Source organism: Ictidomys tridecemlineatus, chromosome X, assembly GCF_052094955.1.
Source record: "Ictidomys tridecemlineatus isolate mIctTri1 chromosome X, mIctTri1.hap1, whole genome shotgun sequence".
NCBI classification, from domain to species: Eukaryota; Metazoa; Chordata; class Mammalia; order Rodentia; family Sciuridae; genus Ictidomys; species Ictidomys tridecemlineatus.
The window spans coordinates 57959867-57981725 of NC_135493.1; the positions used below are offsets into that span (position 1 = coordinate 57959867).

The 21859-nt window shown below is 39.5% G+C and overlaps 2 protein-coding genes and 1 long non-coding RNA gene across 6 annotated transcripts in view; 1 reads left to right on the plus strand and 2 right to left on the minus strand.

The window, feature by feature from the left end:
- Positions 1-5904: 5904 nt before the first annotated feature.
- Positions 5905-8705, minus strand: Timm8a (translocase of inner mitochondrial membrane 8A). Its single transcript, XM_005340687.5, has 2 exons — positions 8407-8705; positions 5905-6920 (listed from the first exon to the last, which is right to left on the minus strand). Exons 1-2 carry the CDS (start codon positions 8536-8538, stop codon positions 6759-6761), a joined length of 294 nt encoding a protein of 97 aa, XP_005340744.1. The 5' UTR covers positions 8539-8705; the 3' UTR covers positions 5905-6758.
- Positions 8706-8775: 70 nt separating this feature from the next.
- LOC120889182 (uncharacterized) lies at positions 8776-18889 on the plus strand. The gene is made up of 2 exons (XR_005733069.2): positions 8776-8978; positions 15210-18889. It is a non-coding gene; the product is annotated as an uncharacterized LOC120889182 (long non-coding RNA).
- Btk (Bruton tyrosine kinase) overlaps positions 9291-21859 on the minus strand; it is a 38075-nt gene continuing 25506 nt past the window's right edge. For all 4 annotated transcript variants that reach the window (XM_013365376.4, XM_021720483.3, XM_005340689.5 and 1 more), the window contains exons 7-19: positions 21377-21444; positions 19423-19610; positions 18952-19014; positions 18329-18383; positions 17730-17809; positions 17432-17559; positions 16637-16711; positions 15940-16111; positions 15207-15423; positions 13665-13729; positions 12582-12700; positions 11889-12046; positions 9291-9810 (exon numbers count right to left, since the gene is read on the minus strand). In XM_013365376.4, the coding sequence (XP_013220830.1) occupies positions 9739-9810; positions 11889-12046; positions 12582-12700; positions 13665-13729; positions 15207-15423; positions 15940-16111; positions 16637-16711; positions 17432-17559; positions 17730-17809; positions 18329-18383; positions 18952-19014; positions 19423-19610; positions 21377-21444 (1460 nt within the window). In that variant the 3' untranslated portion in view covers positions 9291-9738. The remainder of the gene's footprint in view (positions 9811-11888; positions 12047-12581; positions 12701-13664; positions 13730-15206; positions 15424-15939; positions 16112-16636; positions 16712-17431; positions 17560-17729; positions 17810-18328; positions 18384-18951; positions 19015-19422; positions 19611-21376; positions 21445-21859) is intronic.

The following is a 21859-nucleotide window of genomic DNA, read 5'->3' on the forward strand; positions in this document are numbered from 1 at the left end:
ACCTTTAACATTTCATAACCTTTGCAATTTTTCTTATATTTATTCTCATTATGGGGAAATAGATATGGAGTTAAAATGCTAAGTGCTTCTGCATTTGTCATAAGTGTGAAGAATGGTATAAATAAGGGATAATAGTTAATTTGATGGGGAGAATCTCAAAATATTGGCAGGATTAAGTATCCCAGATATGTGCTTGAGGGTAGAGAAAAAAAGTATTGAAAAAATGGGGATTAGCTAATTAGACCTGGTGGTGTATCCTCCTATGTAAGAATGAAGGATAGCTGTTCAGAAAAGAACTAGCCAGTACTAATAATGTTTACTTTGTAGCAACAAGGTATTTCTAACAATGCCGTAAGTGTATTAAATTTGAACAACACTGGGTTAGTAGATCAAGTCAGTCATGTTATGTAGCAAATGGTTTAAACCTTAAAAACATATTTACATGGCTTAAGTATAGCTTAACAAATACTGACTTACCACTGTTTCCTTCTTTTACTTTCTACTACTTCCTCTTTTCCTTATCAGAGTAGTGTTGAAAGTCAAATGACATTTTACCTAGTTCTTTCTTGGCTTGCTTTTTAAAATTTCCTGTCAACAGTTTACAAGATATTGTATTTGTGTATAATCTTATACACACTTCTGAATCGAGGAGTATGTTTATGTTTCTTAAATTGGAGGGGGAAATAATTCCAAGGTTTATCCAGACACTGGAGCTATGGAACTGGGGATAGCCATCTGTATAACTTCCTTTCCATAGCCCTTTCAAATGTTCAGTTCTGTTATCTTCTTTCCAGTCACTTTTGCTGCCTTTGAACTCCAAGGTATATTCTCATTGGCACATTTTTCTATATCACATCTCCTTTCCTATCATATGTTCTTCTCACTTTCAACCTTACTCCTGATTTCTCAGTTCTCCCATATTCCTAATATGTCCTTTTCTTTTCACCCCTACTCTAAATTCTCATAGTCTTTTCCCTGAATTAGTGAAATATTCTTATTAACTGTTCTCTGTGTCCTATTCCAATTGTTATATAGCTGCTAAAATGATCTTTCTAAATGTACAGAATAAGGGGAATATTTTCATTTTTAAAGTGAGTCTATATTATTTGGAAGTTTTAAAACATGGAGTCGTTTGTTATTCAGAAGTGCATACATCATTATATTACTTCACTGTTTAAAATCCTCCAGCAGGGCTGAGGCTATAGCTCAAAGGTACATTGCTTACTTAGCATGTTTGTGACCCTGAGTACCATCCCCAGCACCACCACCAAAAAAAAAAAAAAAAAAAATCCCCCAAGAACTTCCACTGATCGCATGATAAAACTCATGTTTTTTAAAAAAATATATATAATATACCGGCTCTGCTACTTCATCACTTGACCAACTTGAGATAAGTTTTTTTTTAAAGATAATGTCCCTGTTAGGGTTATCAAAGATGTTCAGTTCCAGATAATAATAAATAGCTACCATCAAAGCATCCACAGCATTCCAAGTGCTTTACATGTTATTTCATTTTATATCACCATCTCAATTTTACAGATAAACTGATCAAAGAGGTTATGTAGCTTATTCAAGGTCACAGAAGTGTTATCATGATTTGAACCCAGTTCTGCCTTACTCTAAAATGTGTGATCTTTCCCATATACAAGTTTTGTGTCCCTTATCCCAAATACTTGGAACCAGAAGTGTTTCAGATTTCAAAGTTTTTCAGACTTTGGAATACTTGCATGGACTATTTAAGTATTCCCAGTCTGAAAATCCAAAACTCCTAAATCTGAAGATTTTTGGAGTGCTGACATGAAGCTCAGAAAGTTTGATTATGAAACATTTCAGATATTGGATTTTCAATTTAGGGATGCTCAACATGTACCACACTATATCTATATTGACATGTTCTAAACATTTTGGCTCAGTCTTTTAGAGAAACATTTATTTCTATTTTAAAGTACATTAGAAGGCAGTTTGGTATAATAGTTCAGACCACAAGGTCTGGAGACCAACTGTCTGTGTTCCAATTCCATCCCTAAAACTTATTAGCCGTAGTATGGTCTTGAATGAGTTAATTTTCCCGAGTCTCAGATTTTCCACCTATGAAACAGGCATGGTAACAATAGCTCCTCTCAAAGAACTTTTAATTTGATGATCCATAAAAAACATGTAACAGTGTATGGAACTACTTACCAGATAATATACATACCTTGTCACTATAATGCTGATAATGCTCAAGATTCCAAGTGCTTTACATGATATTTCATTTTATATTCTTTTTCATTTTATAGTCTTTTTTGTTCACCCAGAGTACCTAATTAGTACATCTGAATCCTGCTTTGCCATATCCTGTCTCTTCTGTGTATTTCTGTGTAGCATATTGTATAGGTTTTGCCTTTTTAGGAGTGACATTTGCAATATATATAGCTTTAGATATACAATTTTTATTAGTTCATACAATAAATAGCCAATGGCTCAAATGCTACTTACTCAATGATATTAAGGAACATAATAGTTTGTCAAATTGCTGTAGATTTTCTTATATAAGCATTAAAGAACAACTTGATTCTTTTATTGCAGGATTTATCTATATGATTCTGTGTGTAGTGGTCAATTCCACCTTGCTTATCTTCATAGTGAGACTTTACTATGGTCAGCGTAACCTCCCAGTGAATATTCTTATCTACACTTCTCTTGGTTCACTTTCTTTGTTAGGTGTCAAAGGTTCAAGCACTACCTTGATGCCAACTGTTTTTACAGAAGCCAATCACAAACTCTGCACTGAACTGGATATTCTTGATTTGTTTTATGACCTATGTAGACATTCAAATAAACTATATAGGGCTGTGGATGTGGCTCAATGGTAGAGCACTTGCCTAGCATACATGAGGCCTTGGGTTTGATCCCCAGCACCACACACACAAAAATTTAACTGTTTGAAAACTGCTTTGGTTATTTCCAATAGCTCTGTATCAAGTCCCAAGTTGTCCCTTCCTTGCTGTTACCATGGCCTGCTTGCCATCCTGGTCAACAGCAGCATGCAGCCTCAATTTTAATACCATCTGTGGTTTCCTGATCATGGTTCTTAGCCTTTTTTTTCTCCATGCCTTTCAAATTATCCCTTTTAGTCCACACGTGTTGCCTTTTGACTTGTATTAGTTTGTGGGTTTTTTTTTTGTTTGTTTGTTTGTTTTTTTGTTATAATGAAATACCTGAGGCAATCTAACTTTATACCGAAAAAAGATTTAGGTCACAGATTCGGAAGCTGAGAGCCCAAACTGTACAGTGCTGGCTCTGGCAAGGGTCCCCCTTAACTCTGTGACCTCATGGCAGATGACACTGGTGGTACCATGGGTGGTAGAAAGAGATCACAACACCAAATAGGAAGCCAAAGAAAAATTCATGGGTCAGGTTTGCTCTTAAAATAACTCACTTTGTGAGAGCTCAGGGGTTCCACAAAAGCTACCTTGATCCCTTCCAAAGTCAGCTCCCACCACAATAACCTAAGGACTTTCCACTAGGCCCCACCACCTCCCATAATCACCACAGTGGGGACCAAGTTTTCAACACAACAAACCCTTGGGAGCATATTCAAACCATATCCAAAACATAACACTTGAGGTCATTGAGTCTGAACAATAACTTAAATGTATCTTGTGATTCTGAATTCAGATATAGGATGCCAGATACCTTTCTTTACAGAATATGCCAACAAAAATAATGCTAAGCTAGGGATGTAGTTCAGTGGTGGGGCACTTGGCTAGCATGTGTGAGGCTCTGGGCTTGATTCTCAGCACTGAAATAAATTAAAGAAAGAAAGAAGGCTGAAGGAGACTATGAAGTTTTAACACAAGTATGCTATTGGGTGATCTTTGGAATTAAACTCCCTAGGCTAAGATTTTTTACACCATTAATATGAGAGAAAATTGATTTTTAAAATGAAAGGAACATTGCTTTTCACTGTTCCGTGTAAAAGCTATTTTACATGGGGTTTATTGAGTTGTTACATTTTATAGAATTCAAACTCCTTATAGAGATTTGTTATCAATAATAAATATGAAGTTCTTGCCTGATTTCCTTGAATCTGTTATCCTTAATGTTCATGGATTTTAGAAATAGACAAGTTCCAGTTTTTACAGTATATTTGATACATCCCTAGAGGCTTGAATACAGTACATTAGGCACTACTAGGGGCACAGGTAGATGAGGAGACAAAAGCAAGCAGGCTTCCAGATAGATACCCTCCTACTAGAGCAGCTTGGCTTTTCAATTTTCTATATTAGGATTCTAAGTAAGATTTTGTTTCAGAAGAAGGGTCTGCTAACCCAATCTTTTTGTTTTATTATTAAGTGTTAAATTTTCTACCTTGAATATGTGAAATGAAAGCTTTGAATATCAGAGCTGACAATACCATCTTTCTAGCAAGATTCTGAAAATGAGTTTCTGAGATTCACAAAACAAACAAAAGCCCAAGTTGTTGCTTTCATATATTAATGTCCTTGAGGACAGGGGGCAAATGTCATACCTTTTCTTCCTCATTGTCTTGTGCCTAGTAATGAACACAAACTTGGTGCTCACATATGTTGCATGAATCAAACAAAACTTCTTTTGCATTATATTAGCTGAGCAAGCAATAATAATGTAAACACATTTTAAGTTTGTGTATACATGTAATTAGAATACTTTAATACTAAATGAAGAATAAAAAAGAATAATGATAATAAAATAAATAATATATTAATAAGGAAGAATAAGGAAAAGACTAAAGAACCCCCTATATCACTTGAGGTTTTATATGAACACATTAGAATTGCAGGGGAAAAAAATCGACATGGCATACAGATACAAAGTATATGTCAGACACCTATTCTAAATGCCTGATTTCTCCTGCATTTTGAAATGTCATTATTCTTATTAATACTACTACTTCACAATGTCCATGCTCTCCAAACAGTAGCCAGACCATCTTAAAATTTTAAATTATACTACATCACTCATCTGCTAAAATCCCTCAAATGGCTATCTTGCCTAGTAAAGCCCAAAGTACTTACATGATCAATACATACTACTCATCCAGTCCCAAACCATCTCATTATTTTTTTTCCAAACTTTTTACCTTTCTCCTTACTTTACTCTAGTCCTATTGACCTTTTGATTGTTCTTGTAAATGGCCTCATGCCATACAGCTCTGACCTTTGGGCCTGTGGACTTGCTGTTACCTCTGCCTGAAATGTTCTCTCAGATACCCACAATGCTTGGTCTCTTAGTTCTTTCAGGACTCTCCTGAAATGCCACCTTTCCAAGGAGACCTTTGACCATTTTCCATAAAATAATGATGCCCTTCAAACATTCTCTAACACCTTTAGTGTTTTTTTTTCTCCATGGTGCTCATTACATTTACATTCATACATGTATTCTGTCTTCCATAGCTCTTCAAGTATATGGGCTGTTTTGTGCACTGCTGAATCCTGTCACTGAAAGCAGTGACTGGCATGGAGGAAGCACTTAAAAGTTTGTTGAATCGTGTTTCCATCTTGATTTGTAAAAAAAAAAAAAAAAAAATTCCTTATAATATCTGTATGGGAAAAGCTAAACAGGGACCTGAAGCTTCTGGAAATGTGTATCTGCCCATGGATTTACCTTAGAGGCTCCTAGCAAGTAGTTCCACTTTAGGTCTAAATTCCAGCCTACTAGGATGTGAAACAAAAGGTGAATCCAGTCAATATTAGCTCTTCTATTGTACTTAGGAACCTAATTGACAGCACAGAATCCCTTCCTCTCATTTCATCTCAAGGCTCTCTTTTCTGACAAAAAGTTCAAGGGCCTCTAGAATATACACTGACTACATTTCAGGCTTGGAATCAGCCCACACTAAATTTCTATGAGTTACAGATAAAAACCAGAATAGAAAGCCTCTTAATCACAGAGTAGAAGCTTTTATTTCAATGATCAAAAGAATGCAGTCAATTGAACCTATAATGATTAACATCAGGCATGCACCTCTACCTGAAACTGCTGTTAGTTTTTGACTAGCCTAAATCTTTATAATTTTTTTAGGCAAATTTTTTTTACCCTGATATACAGGGTAACTTAACCTCTTTCTATGCTATCTAGTAATGAGAATTATGTTCACTGGTTAGATTCCTTTATAATTAAAGGTCTTTCGATCCTCAGATTGCCTGGTCTACCTTGAGACCATACTTTAGATATATTTAAATAATCATAGGGAAGGGAGACAACCTAGAAAGCTGAAGTGTAACTGAATAAACAGTCCATAGGGTTTTTTTTCCAGCACTGATAGTCAAATATTAGATAAGACCCAGAGTTAAGTGCCAAATTATTATTCTCCAACTACTGCCTTTATGAAATATCTCCCCCAAAATGTGAAATGAAGTCACACAAATAAGAGATTTTACCTGTGTGGTCCCACCATCAAATTATAGAAAGCAGTTCCACTATCAAAATCATAGGAAGCAGTTAAGGGGACCTTGAGAAAAGCACAGTCCCACATACAGTAATATGCATATAATAATTTTCCATCTGTCAATTATTTTCACAAGATTAGCATTAAAAAACACAACCAAGTACATATATGACCCTCAAACCCCACACCAGAAAATTGGTCTTTGTTCATTATCAGATGACAAGATGTCCAAGTGGGACAAAAGGTGGGAGCCAGTCAATTCCCCATAGCCATTTCTTCAACCATCCCTTCAACAGCTGTTCCTTTTCTTGAACTACCTTCTTTTTCCAAAAAGGTAATGCTGAGATCAGTCAGAAAGGCTTTCTGAGAAGACTGGCTTGGATTTCTGGGTCTGTTCCAGTCGATTCAAGATGAATTGGCTTGTATCAATGAATCGCTCAACGCAGTTCACAAAACAGGCCTCAGCCCGACTGTCCAACTTTGGCCCAGGCTTGTCCATGCACTTCTCCTGCTCAGGATAAGACAGAGAATCACAAAGGGAACTTTCAGGAAAAAAAGAGGGGTAGGGGTAACTTCACTGCTTAGAGGAAAAACTTCACCTAAAAACAATATCTAATATGTTAATATTTCTAATTTGGCAATTTACATTCTACAGACTTACATTAAATTCTCACAACAACCCTATGGAATAGATACTATTTTAAACTTCCTTTTACAAAGAGAGAAACTGCAGTACAAAAATCCTTTACCCAAAATTAAAGGGCCAGAAAATGGTGGAGCTGAGATATCACAGGGCAAGAAAATTAACAAAATATGAATGAAGTAATATTTTGCTGAATTTGCTTGTAACTAATACTATCTGCATTGAATGCTATTAAATTAATTGGAGAATAAAGGATTGAAGGATGAATCATTATAGTAAGGTACCCTAACACCTGTCAAAAGAAAATTTAGGAACTGAGAATGTATAACCCTGTCTACTTAAGCCAGAGGTTCTTGAATCCTGTCACAAGGAATGAAAAATTATAAATCTTCTTGAAAGGTCCATAGCTTACAGATTCTTAAAGGAGTCCTTAACCACACCCACTCCTGGCCCAAATGTAATGAATCATTTTTTAAAGAAAGAATCAAAGTACTCTGGTCCAAGGCAGACCAGAATAGGTTTAGCATTTGATAAGGATCATAGTCCAGCACTACCTTAAGTTTATGGGAAAGGAACTGTAGAAACTGATGATTGTATATAATTCAAAGGGATTCAAATGAATGTTACTCACGATTCTCTTCTACATACACAAGCCTTAGACCCTCCAATTTCAATAAATATTATCCTTGGCCTCTAAATCCTGTGAGTTTGTATGTCGAGGGAGGGCAGTATGCTGTCCTTGGCAACCAGAACACTTTGATCTCAAGCTGCAAATGCCTTCCACCCTTTTGCCAAAGTCCCCTCACAGGGCAGACCAAATTCCTCAACCTTCAGACCCGAAAGGGCTTGGTATTACACAACAACCCAAAAAGAAGGCAAATAAATGTGTACGTTGGAAGAGATTACTGCCACTTTTATAGTCAGCGGGCTAGAGACACTCATTTTTCACCATGAAGGGTTTGAACAACTGGGTAATCAAGGCAAATCCCAAGGAATACAAGAATATCAGATTCATGGACTCCCCAAGATTCAGGCTCCCCAAAATAAAATCCCTGTAGTGGAGGCTCTGCCTGGTTTTGGTGATCAGTACTAGAGGTAGCTGCAACCTCAAGTGCATCAAAGTATTGGGTGGGATACCAGAGTAAGTCTGTGATCCCCAGTCCACTGCACCAACAAAGCCAAGGTCCACGGAGTGCCTGTCCACTGAGAAGTGGAGTCACCCTTCTCTCTTCCGGCTCTGCGGGGTAGCGCTACCCGGTCTACCCTCTCCCCGACTAAGTAGCGAGTCCCATGGGACAAGGGCAGAGGGAAAGTGGGTGCAGTGTCCATATCCCAGCCCCAGGATCCTCACCCAACACAGTTCAGTCATCTGGTGCACCAGCTGCTGAAAGCGCTGCTTCTGAGTTTCCACCTCGATGAAATGCTGCAACTGTGGGTCCACTGCGCCCAAACCCGCCGCGGAGGAGGACGAGGAAGAATCCATCCCAGCGCGACCACGCGTGCGGAGACGGACTCCACACCAACTCACCGACCTTCACGTGTCTCAGCGACGGAACCGGAACCACAACCCGCCGCCTCGGGGACCGCCCCGTGAGTGCACTGCGTCGGCGCGAGGCTGGCGCTGGAGCCCGCCCTGTCGCCTCCTGTGCCCTGCGCCCGTGCTCCGCTGTCTCCGCCCGCTGGGTCCCTCCCAGCCACAACTCGGGGGGGGGGGGGGGGGGGGGGCGCCTAGCCTGACCCACGAGCGCCAAGGCGCTGTCAGGACGTTACTCCTAAGGGAAAAGAGTCTAGGGAGTGGGGGTTGGGGGGAGGAAGTTACTTTCAGACCACGTGGCCTGTAGCGGACCAGCCCAACAGCTCCACCCCTGCAAGCTTCCAAATCGCCCGCGCTTTCCCTGCTGTGTCGTTGCATGGGGCTGGCGGGTAAGTTTGCCATCCTACCTGTCTGGCCTCTAATTATTTAAGGGTTTTCCTATCTTGACATAGGGAAATGAGGCTCTGGCAGTGTTTGTCCCCAAATTTAAAATCCATTCACATGATATCGCATGCCTTCTTAGTGCTAGGCATTGTGAATTCATCTCACGTTCCGAGGTAGGATTTAACAAGAGCAAAAGAGGTTAAATGTGGAGGATCCTATCGAGTTCTCAGTGTAGAAATATGCCAAACGAATGCCACACAGCAATTTTTGCAATACCGAGATAGAGCGCTTTAGGGAGGCTGCACGACTGAAAGACCTTCACTCTTTCCAGTAATTTTATTTTATCCAAACACCCCTCCACTTTTATGACACCATTTCATTTTGCCATATTCTGCCCCACCCCAAGCTCTAATGCCTACCAGAGAGCTCTTGGACCCCTTGCAAGGTTATTTACATGCCTCCCTCCTCCCCAAACTTCCTTCCCAAATTCAGTCTGTCTTAATAGTCTTGGGAAATTTCCTCTCTTCGTGGGGGTTCTTGGGGAGGGAGGGTTAATACCAGGCACAGAAACTCCTTGGCCTTTACTCAGAAGCTCAATCCCAGGGAAATTGAAGAAGAGATGTTATATTTCTAGATGTAGAAGAGCCTTTGTGTATTCAGTGGTAGCATAAAGGCTCTAGAGCCTGCAAGCCTGGAATTTCTTCAGAGAAAATGAATTTGGGGCTTGTGAAGAGAGAAGTAGAACTAAGAAGCTTATGGGCCAGCTCAAGATTCTTCATCCATAACATCTAGAATGTTGCTCAGGAGAATTTTGAAAGTGGGACGTTCATCTGCTTTCTAAAAACAGAAAAAAAGTAAAATGTTACAGTGACTAGAGTCCAAGGGAAATTCAATAGTAAACAGCAAATGTTTATTAAGTATATATTGAATATCCAGCAACATACCCTGTTGATTGCCAAAAAAAGGAAAAGAAGTAGCAGGCTCTCCAAAAGTGCTTGTGCACTTTTCATCTTTAGTTAACTCAGGTTATTTAATGTGATAAAAACAATTTACAAATTAAACTGAAAAACATTGATTAAAATTGAGGGGAAGTTCTTTACATAATTACAATGCATTTTTATTTTGTAGCTTCAAATGAAAATGGCTACCAAATACATTTAAGTTGTTGGCAGAACAGAAATCCTACAAAATGTGGTAATGTTTAGTTTGGTTTCAAACACTGTTTCTGTCATTTCAAAGCGAAAATGAACAAAGGGCTTAATATTTCACAGCTACAGTCTATATCTCTGGGCAGAGAATCTGAACCACCTGGGATCTTTTGTTAGTCTGGCTTCCAAGCTAAGGTTCTTTTTGACAGCCATGGTCGATAAGCCTCTGATGTATTTAGTGATTCAGGGAACATTTACGCCAGAATGGTCTCAATCTGACAAAACCAAAAGGTCATCAGTTTTGTAGTCCTTTAAATCAGTGGTTCTCAAAATGAGCAAAATATAAAAATTTCCAGGGAAGTTTAAAAATATTCCTGAGTTAATTTCAGATATTACCTAATCAGAATTTCTGGGTAAGAGCCTTAGTAACTTACATTTTGAAAAGTTCCCCAGGGATTCTGGTGTGCACCCTGTTTTGTTTGTTGTTTTTAAAAATATTTTGGTTTTAGTTGTAGTTGGACACAATACTTTTATTTTATTTTTTGTGGTGCTGTGGATCGAACCCAGCACCCCACACATGCTAGGCGAGCACGCTACCACTGAGCTACAACCCCAGCACTGTGCAGCCTGGTTTTTGACCACTACTTTAAATAAGCTATTGAGAAAGTACCATCTGAATTTTTTTTTAGCTAGCAGAGTAAGGATGTCCTGGTTAGAAGGAATCATAGCCCATTACCCCAGTCCTTCATTATACAGGAGAAAAGGGGAATTACTCCAAGGGATTTTCCATTTCTCTATACTTTCTTTATGATCTCTGTCATTTGTCCCAAAGGAAAGGAGCCAATGTTCTGATCCTAATTTTCATCTCATCAAGAGGACTCCATATTCACATCAGTGTTTGTTGGATACTATATTTCTATTTCTAGTGGGGCAGAACTAAGAGCTGAGCACTTACTTCCTACTAAAGATTTATGTTGTCAAATTAAGGTTTTGTACTGAAAAGTGAAAAAAAGCACCTAAGAAAAAACCCAAGATGAGATCAGGAAAGCATTTTAGTAATAGCGGGACAGGCTTCTTATGTCCACAATAACACACCTTCCCCCAAACTCCACAGTGTAACATATTAAAAAGCAAAAACAGAGAGGTGTCACATGCCAATAATCTCAGTGACTCTGGAGGCTGAGGCAGGAGAACTGAGGCCAGCCTTAGCAATTTAACCAGACTTTGTCTCAAAATTTTTAAAAAGACTGGGGATATACCCCAGGGGTAGAGTGCCTCTTGGTTTAAGCCCAGTAGCTGTCCTCCCACACATACATACAAATAAACAATAACTACCTATTTGTGGTCCCTTCTAAGTCTTAGGGTTATAAAAACATTTTGGGGGGCTGGGGTTGTGGCTCAGTTGTAGTGCCAATGACTCCTAGCAAATGAACACAAACCTCAATGACTTTTCTTTTGCAATGCCCACACACTTACCTGAGTGCCTTTGACTGGCTGTGGTAGGCTAGATGACATGACCATACAACAGCCCCTCCCACTAAAGCTGAGTTGGCATTGGGGTCTGCTAACGATACTGTAGTGAGAATTGGGGTGGGCCTGGGGAAATCTCTGGTCAACAGAGGATTTGAGTGCAGGCCAGGGTCAGGGAATGTGTGCAGTTATCAGTCTGTGCCCAGCTTCCATACAGCCATGGAAAGTGGAGATTGGCCAGCTAATGAGAAACTCAGTTCAAGGAAATAATTTAAAAGGTCACAGTAAAACACTTACCTCATGCCAGCAACTATACATAATGGTATATACCCTCTCTGAAGCCAGATGAGGCCTATAGAGACGTAGGCCTTTGGCAATATGTTCAGCAGTCTCACTGTTATTAAATCTCTCATATGGCATTTTCCCAAGGGAGTAAATTTCCCACATTAAAACCCCTAGAAGATAATAAAAAACAGTATTAAAACAGTTTTTAGTCGTTTGGGAAGAGTAGGTGTCCTAGTCTACCTAGAATAGGTTCCAAGATCAATCTCAAAGACTAGAATCAGCTTGTTCCCCCTCTGTGCTTTTTACATTTTGTCCAAACTACTGCAATAGTACTGACTACACTGGATGGCTGTTGGAGTTTTACTGGACCATTAGCTACTCTAGAAGAGAGGCAGCATCTTATTTGTCTTTGTAGTTATAGGGTCTGGCAGAATGCCTAGTACATAATCAGTATTCAGAAGCTGTTGAATACTGAATGAATTGTTTGTTTCCCTCAATATATTGTAAGTTCTAAGAAGGCAGGGATCATGTCCAGTTGACTGTGTCCTCAGAAACCCCTGAGGTTTCTGACACATAGTAAGCCCTCTCTAAGGATTAGATAAATGAAAGCAAGAACAGTCTTTCTGTGCAGTTTGCAAAGTTGAATTTACCCATTGCATTCCTCTTCCTTTGAGCTGTATAATCTGTACAATCTTATCCACTTACCAAAAGCCCAAATGTCAGATTTGCTGCTGAACTTGCTATACATAAGGACTTCTGGTGGAGACCACCGTACTGGAAATTTAGAGCCTACTGAGCTGGTGTACTCATCATCCAGGACATATCTGTAAGGGATTCAAGACATGTTACTGTTAGGATTTAGAGAACTTGATATTTGCTTAAGTCTTCTTGGTACAATCACAAGAGCTGCACAAATACACACTTACAGGCTTTCTGAAAAGTCTCTGTGGGTTAGCCAATGTCTTTTACAAATGTTACATTTAACAAAATTCCTGTTTTCATTACTGATTCAGCTTTCCTCATTGACAGTCTGGTTATAGGAAGAATGAGGTAAAAGAAGATCTAATAGGTACTCCTTTTCTTTTCTCTATCTCCTTTTCATTTCTCTATTCTTCTTCCCTTCCTTCTACTGTTGCCAGTGGAGATTAGACTAATTAAGAAGGAGAGATGGAGGAAAGTCAACAGAATTAACAGGTCAAGTTAAGTGTTTCCATATTTTTTATTGGTGCATTATAATTGTACATAATGGTGGAGTTTGTTGTTACATATTTGTACATGCCCACAATATGATTTGTCCAATATCATTCCCCAGTGAGGAAATATAGTTTTTTAAAAAAGGGATTAGAGGTAAAAGGGAAAAGGATAGAAGAATGTAATAATAAAGTAAAAGGATGAAAGAAGTGACCTAAAGAATTCAGAGGACATATTGCCTTTCTAGTGTCTGATGTAATGTTTTGAACGACCAACGATAAAAAATAAATAAATAAATAAATAAAAAAGAATTCAGAGGAAGAAAAGGATTAGAAAGATGGTAGAAAAACACACAATGAGAACAGAAAAGGAAGAGGAAATTAAAACTGTACCAGCCAGGGTAACTCCACATCATGTACAACCACAAGAGTGGGATCCTAAATAGAATAAGTTATACTCTATGTATGTATCATCTGCCAAAATATATTCTGCTGTTACATATAACTAAAAAGAACAAACTGAAAAAAACCCCACCTTGCCATGTTTGTAGCATGCAACTTTAACTTTTAAAGGGAAAGATGAAAAAGGCATACTTACCTGGACAGGCCAAAGTCAGATACTTTCACAACTCCTTGATCATTTACCAAACAGTTTCGAGCTGCCTGTAGTACAACAACAGATACCAATGAGATCCTGTCTTTAACACAAGTTAAAGACACAGGTTAAAGATAAGCTTCTGCCTATCAGTGGAATGAAGCCAGAAATACTTCATCCCCTTCCACCAAAGACACCTTCCCACCGAATAGAAGTCGGTTGCTGCCAATGTGAAAATCTGATGCATTTCTACTGCATGGAAAGTGACCTAGTATTCAGTCCTGAATAAAGTACTGAGAACATACAGCATGATTTAATTCACAAGAGAAGTTCCACAACACTGCTTCCTTTGTTGAAATGCTAAGAGAATTAAGGGAGATCAGGAGGTAATTTTGCTTTCTGCCTTGCTGCCAATAGAAATAGGATTATTTGAATTCTGTCCTGGCTGAAAGAAATAGGGGCACAACTCTGATGTCGCTAGGAACCAGGCAGGCAAAGGAAGAGTAAAGTAGGGTAAGTGGAGATTGCAGGAAATAGATAACCTGATCTAAAACAGGCAGCTGCTCAGCTCCAACTGACTCAGTGTTATCAATGAATGTTATCCAAGTGTCTGTGAGAATGCCGGCCCAGTATTTCAAAATGGCCTAGATTTCCAAGAGAAGCTGGAAATTCCTGGTTTTATTTTTTTATTTCTTTTTTTTCTTTTTTTAAAGAAAGAGAGAGAGAGAAAATTTAATATTTATTTTTCTTTAGTTTTTTCGGCGGACACAACATCTTTATTTGTATGTGGTGCTGAGGATTGAACCCAGCACTGCGCACATGCCAGGCAAGCACGCTACCGCTTGAGGCACATCCCCAGTCCAATTTCTTTGTTATTTTGTTTTTGAAGTACTGAGTATTGAAGCCAGGGGCACTTTACCACTGAGATACATTCCCAGCCCTTTTAATTTTAATTTTAATTTTTTTTGAGACAGGGTCTCACTAACTTGCCCAGGCTGTCCTTGAATTTGCAATCCTCCTGCTTCAGCCTCCCAAGTCTCTAGAATTATAGGCATGTGCCATTGCACTTGGAGTCCAATTTTTTAATATGAAATGTTTATATTAAAGTTTTTACTAACTATTCTAAGACAATTTTAAAACACCATGTGGGCAAATGCAGCCATGAGCCCCCCAGTTTTTAACTCCGCTCTAAGTAAATGGTGATTCTATGCCAGGAGCAGTCCCATTGGGAAGCATAGGATTGCCCTTCTGCTACAAGTCTAGAATGGCCAAAGAAGGACTTCCTCATTGGCCAATGACCACTTCCTCTTACATGGCAAGAAGCTGGGGTGAGTGGCTGCCTAGCTCTCACCATAGCCAGCCTCATGAAGTTGAGGCTGGAGATTCTAGACTAGCTAACCACTAGGTAGAGGCATACCTAACTTGTAGTGTTTTCTAGATATAACTGAAATGCTGGCACCAGCAACCTTCCTTAACAATGCACAGTATATCTTCCATGGCTACTTCCAACCCTTTGATCCCAGGCCAATCCTTCTGATGTCTCACCAGGTCTCGGTGAAGGAACTGCTTTGACTCCAGGTATTCCATGGCTTCACAGACATCTTTGCACATCTCCAGCAGCTGCTGAGTCTGGAAGCGGTGGCGCATCTCCCTCAGGTAGTTCAGGAGGCAGCCATTGGCCATGTACTCAGTGATGATGAAGATGGGGCGTTGTTTGGTGCAGACGCCATACAACTGCACCAGCTTCTCATGGGAAAGATTCCTATAGAAGAGGCAAGGAACTAGTCCTCCCCCTTTGGCTCTGCATACTAGTTATAATGGGGCTGAGGAGGGAAGGGTTTGGCCTAGGATAGATAATTAGGTAAGGTAGCATAATAGCAACTTTATTTATTTCCTTTCCAACTCACACCCCAGAAGTGTCTAATATATGGGGTGCACAGGGATTTGGAACATAGCAATTGAATAGGAAATAAATCCAGGGTTGAAAGATCACTCAGGCTAAATTAGAATCATCTTTTCTTTGAAAGTCTCACTTTCTACATCTACCCCGAAATGCTACTGAGATGATACACACTCATGATCAACACTATTTTCAAACAGTATCTAAGGCAGAGAAATGATTACCTTAGCAGTTATGATTCCCAGCAATCATGGGTTGACCTCAGGCCATGATCCCAAATCTCTATCACTGTAAGACACCTTGGACCATGGTGGGTTGTCCTAATAATTCTTAGACTTCAGCAACTGAATTAAGAGTTGAGTTTAGGTTGTAACTCACATCATGACTTTGGCTTCTTCAATGAACTCATCTTCAGACATGGAGCCTTCTTTGATCATCTTGATGGCCACATCATACTGACCTCTCCATTTCCCATACTTTACTACTCCAAATTGTCCAGTTCCAAGCTCCTTCAAGAAAGTCAGGTCCTTTGGATCGATTTCCCATGATCCTAACAACAAAGTCTTAGTGTGATTCTATAGGGGTCATGTATATATAATTCATACAATATATATAAAGGCTTACTAGGGTAAAAATAGGAAAAACAGTAAATGGTAAGTGCTTAGAAGTACTAATCCACATTTACTCAGGTAAATCTCAGGGGCAGAGGGTTATTAGAGGAGTATGGGAATTTTAGGTGGAAGTTAATCATAAGGGAAAATAGACTAAAAATATTCCCAAAGCCCTTTATTATTATTTGTATGATGGTAATTAACAAACTCAGGAATGATGCTGAAAAATTTTACCACAATTAAATGACAAAAGACCTTAAACTTCAAATCCTTTTATGAATGATCTATATTCTGCAGTACCCGTATGCACCACTAGAGGGAGAAAATCATTAAATAACTGGCTCTTTTGACCTTGAGGCAACTGGTACAGAACAGCAGACCTCAAGGACGCTCTCTAAGGCAAGCTCTGTAAAGGTAGTCTTGCAACTAGCCAGCCCCACTACCCTACATAAATAAGCAGTTACCGTAGCCCAGGCCTGCAGTGGAAGGTGCATTCTTGTTTTTCTGAGACACTGGATATTTCAGCCTAGATATGAGTCCTGAAAGATACAGAGGGGTCATGCTTTTGATTCACCATGGGGGTAAGGTGGGTTGGACATCCTCACTTAAAGCCTCATACTTCCAATGTGCATCCTTCTAGTACATTTTGAATCCTAAAAGATCTCTATGAACCCACATTTTTCTGGAAGTTTTTCCTCTCACAAAAGAGTTTTCAGGGACAATGGAGAAAAAATACTAATTGAAATACACCCCTTATTAAATGTATTCCCACCTTCCAGACAGACTTAATTCACATCCTACCTTCTCAATGAATCTTTTCCTATGTATTCATACCTTACTAATTTCTCAATATTTATAATTTCTACACTAATTAGAAACTGTATTCTGATATTATCTAATCTGTATGTTCTTTTAGGACAAAGACTTCAACTATGAATTTTCCTTTGTTCTCTTCTAGAACATAGGAACTTGCTGAGTACATGTAGGAACTTGAATAATTGTTAATGTATACTTGCTGACTATTTATTCATTAGCCTCTTCTGTGTCTTTCTTTAGCACCAAGCATCAATAACCAAATAATTCCTCCCCTATTGGATATAAAATATGACCACCTCTTAACTAGAGTCCTACTCATCTCACAGAGGTTTATTTTTACACCTAATCCACACTGCCCTATGAGGTATATTCTTTCTCTCACCACTTAGTCCTGAATTGCTTCTAGTGTTTATAATACCCTTCTCAGTTGCACTGGTACTCACCGGCAGAGTTATGCTGATGGTAATTAATGAGCTCAGGAATGGTGCTGAAAAGGTGTTTCTCAGCCAGGTAATACTGGCTCTGAGGTGTGGAACACACAACATAATGGCGTATCACCCCTTGAGGGTCCCTGAAGAAGTGGATAGTCAGTAACTGGGCACAAGGATTGGAAGGACCCAAAAAGTGAAGTAAAATGAGTTTGACTTTAGGGGACAGAAGAAATGGGATAGGCACACCATTAAGGAGCTGCTAGGAGGGCACCCTGATCTTTAATCCCAAGGGTCCTGGAATAGCACTCACCCTGTAGATTTAGCAAACACAGACACAGTATATTTTCCAGCTTTGCTCGAGTCTCTGACAATGAAACCTCCTTCTTTCCCCTGAAACAATAAAAATGAAGCTGACTGTAGGAGGGAGTGGTGCTCACACTTGAACCCATCTGCCCAAACCTGAGAGAAAATAGAACAACCTGTGATTTCACTGTCAAGTCCCAAGCTTGAGCTTCAGCCTCCTTGATTGCTTGTTTGGTTATTTATTTATTGTTATTTTGTTACTGATGATTGAACCCAGGGAAACTTTGCCACTGAGCTACATTCCCAATCCTTTTTATTTTGAGATAGGACCTTGCTTAGTTGCTGAGGGTCTCACTAACTTGCGGAGAGTAGCCTCAAACTTGCCATCCTCCTACCTCAACATCTTTAGTTGCTGGAATTACAGACACGAAACATTGCACCCAGCCTTGCCACCTTGCTTTTAATACTGAAAAGTGTAATTGGGAGCCCAGATGAAGGCCACCTTGACTCTGTATTATCTGAAGGTGATGGGCAAAATAGGCCCTTAATTCAGGATCCTTGTTCATTATGTACAGAGAATGTCATTAGCTTGTGGTCCACACTTACCTCTTGCTTTAGTAGTTGCTCAGCTTGACTCCGAGTCATGTGTTTGGAATACCACCTGTGAAGGGAGAGAGTTTTTGAGTGGCTCTGAGCCATGTTTAGTGACTCAGAGGTTAGAGCTCCAAATTCATCCATGTGTATGATTCAGTTGATTCATTCAAACCCTATTTAGGGAGACCCTATCATGCAGATAGTACATTGTATCCCTTTCGAACGCCCAGATTGGCACTGAAATGGAAAGTAGAGGGCAAAGAAAGGAAGCAGGGTTTGCAGGGACAAGATCCGAGACTATGTCATTCAAGGACAGACCACTTCTATGATGAGGATGTCAGCACAAATTTGGCATTTTTATCCTTTCAAGTGTTTCTAATCAGGTTGTCAAGTCTCCTTTGAGTGCGATTCTTCTGAATTTGGGAGTGTGGAAACCTCTCCAGCATTCATAAGCTGAGAACACTGGGATCACAGTAAGACTCAGCACAAACTTGGGGTGGCACCATTTGACCCAGCTGTAACTAATTTTAATATATGTGCCTTGAAATAAAAATATTTGTTGAAAGTATAAAAGGAGCATAGACTTTATTTTGTACCTCTGGAAGATTGTGTCGTGGGCATGTAAGCATACTCACTCATACATTTCTATGGAGTCTTCTGCTTCAGTGACGTAATTACTAGGAATGTAGCCTTCCTGCCTGTAGAGGAGACAGTGTGGTAGATCATCCAGCACTTTCCCATCCTTAGACAGATTTATATGCCTGTACCCCCAAGCTCAGATTAATCTCAAATGGAAACAGAGAGAGAGAGAGAGAGAGAGATCATGGCCCTCCCTCAAAAAGGACCATGTATCTGATGCATGGTTAGGCCAGTAAAGGGTGGAGCTTTTGAACATGTGGTATTGGTTATATAACAATAAAGACCCCAAGAGGTGACAGAGGCCACCTGTGGAGCTGTACATTGGGAAGTATTGGGAGTATATTCAGTTTGGTGTGGGAAGAACAATCTCTGATGAGGATGCTGAAGGGAATTAAGCTACAGCACTTTGCATGCATGTGCAGTGGTCAAGTCAGGCACAGACATAGGAAGGGATCGCATGAACTCACCCATTTTTATCTCGTGCTCGCCACCATGGTAGGTTGCTCTCCTCCAGGATAAAATACTCATCACCCTTCCTCAGCTGTAGGTCATTTGCATTCATTGGCATATAATCATAAAGGGCCACAACCTTTTTCAGCTCTCCCGGGGAGACTGGTGCTGCTGTTGGCTCAGGGGGCAGTGGCTTTTTCAAGATCTTTATAGGTAGGAAAAAATAGGGGGTGGAGTTGGCTAATTAAGCATTCTCTCTTCTCCCAATTCTCTGGTTTACTAGAGACACCATTCTAACCTAAATTAGGCATAATAAAAACTTTACTCTGCATTCATTCCACAACCACTTTTAAGCACCCATGTAGGGCTTCTCAACCTGGGTACACATGAAGATCACCTAGGGAGTCTTTAATAATCCCAATGCCCAGGCAGTTTTCCACATACCAACTATATTAAAATTTCTGGGACTTGGTTTCAGGCATCAGTATTTTTAAAGCTTCTCAGAAAAAAAACATGTACAGCCAACATCAGGGAACCTACTTGACACTGAACTAGTACATGGATCTACTAAGTGGCTCTGAACCTCTGTTTCCTTTTTTTGTAAAATGAGCATAACTGTCCTCCTTATAATATATGACAAAGAGATTTCTAGACCTTAAGAAGGAATCAAAAAATAAAGTTTTAAAGTAAAATATTAGTCAATAAATTTTGGTGACAATGTCGGGAAAAGGTTCACTCATACATTGCTGGTGGGACTGCGAATTGGTGCAACTACTCTGGAAAGCAGTATGGAGATTCCTCAGAAAACTTGGGATGGAAGTACCATTTTACCTAGTTATCACACTTCTTGGTTTATACCCAAAGGATTTAAAATCAGCATACTACAGTGATGCAGCCACACCAATGTTTATAGCAGCTGAATTCACAATAGCCAAACTATGGAACCAACTTAGATGCCCTTCAACAGAAGAATGGATAAAGAAAATGTGGTATACTTACCCAATGGAATATTACTTAGCCTCAAAGAAGAATGAAATTATGGCATTTTCAAGTAAATGGATAGAACTGGAGGCTATCATGCTAAGTGAAATAATCCCATCCCCCCAAACCAAATGCCGAATATTCTGTCTGTTATATGGATGCTAACCCTCAACAAGGATGGGGGAGAATGGAAGTTCACTTAATTAGACAAAGGGGATTGAAGGGAAGGGGGGAGGGAATAAGAAAGACAGAATGAATTGAACATAACTTTCCTGTGTTCATATATGAATACAAGACCAGTGAAACTCCACATCATGTACAACTGCAAGAATGGGATCCTAATTAGAATAAGTTATACTCTATGTATAATATGTTAAAATACACTTTACTGTCACATCTCTCTAAAAAGAATGAATTAAAAAATTGAGTAAAATGTCAGTGGTAGAATCTAGAAGTTGGATATAGGGGTGTTCAGTGCTAAATTCTTTAAAGTTTACTGTATGTTTGAAAATTATTTTCATTAGAAAATAAAAATAAATCGTACTTAAAAATGCTTAAACAGGTGATTGGATTAGTAGTTGCCTAGAACTACCTATAGCCCTCTATCTTTTAATTGGAGAGGAAGTCCTAAGTATAAATCCTGTCTCAGCAAGAACGCCAGTTAAATGGGGCATAGTGGCACTTGCCTGTAATCCCAGTGGCTCAGGAGGCTGAGACAGAAAGATCACCAGTTCAAAGCCAGCCTCGGCAAAAGCGAGGTTCTAAGCAACTCAGTGAGACCCTGTCTCTAAGTAAAATACAAAATAGGGCTGGGGATGTGGCTCAATGGTCTAGTGCCCCTGAGTTCAATCCCCAGTACCAAAAAGAAAAAAAAAAAAAAGAATGCCAGTTCACACTACCAAGTTCTAGGGACTTCTATGACTGGTGTATCTTCAGTGTTTGCCTATAAATTTCCATTTAAGCAGTAGCAATATGTAATTTCCTCTATACCTGGTCCTCCTCTGGTGTGGGGGGAAGAGGCTTTTTTGTCTTTCGGTGAGAACTCCCAGGTTTTAAGCCTGCAAAACAAGAAGCCAGTGATGATATGAAATGCATTTTAGGAAAGCGCCAAGGGACAGATTTCACCAGAGATTTTGCTGTTGTACACAGAGCCTTTAGGCAAATTAGAAAAAGTGTATGGGTTCCAGGTCACATGTCTTAAAGAGCAGATTACCACTTGGATTTTAGCCATCACTAATCCCTTCACCCAAACTTTCTTTTGCAGAGGCCAAAATATACAAATTTATGCTGTGTTCTTGGGTTCAATGAACCCTTGGGAGTGTGGTGGTTACCTACATATCCATATCTCTATCATCAAATGAGGAAGAAATTGACCTGGGGATATAGCTCACTGGGGACAGAGTACTTGCGTAGTGTGTGTGAGGCCCTGGTTCTATACCCACTGGGATGGGAGAGATGGGGAAGAGAAGGAGA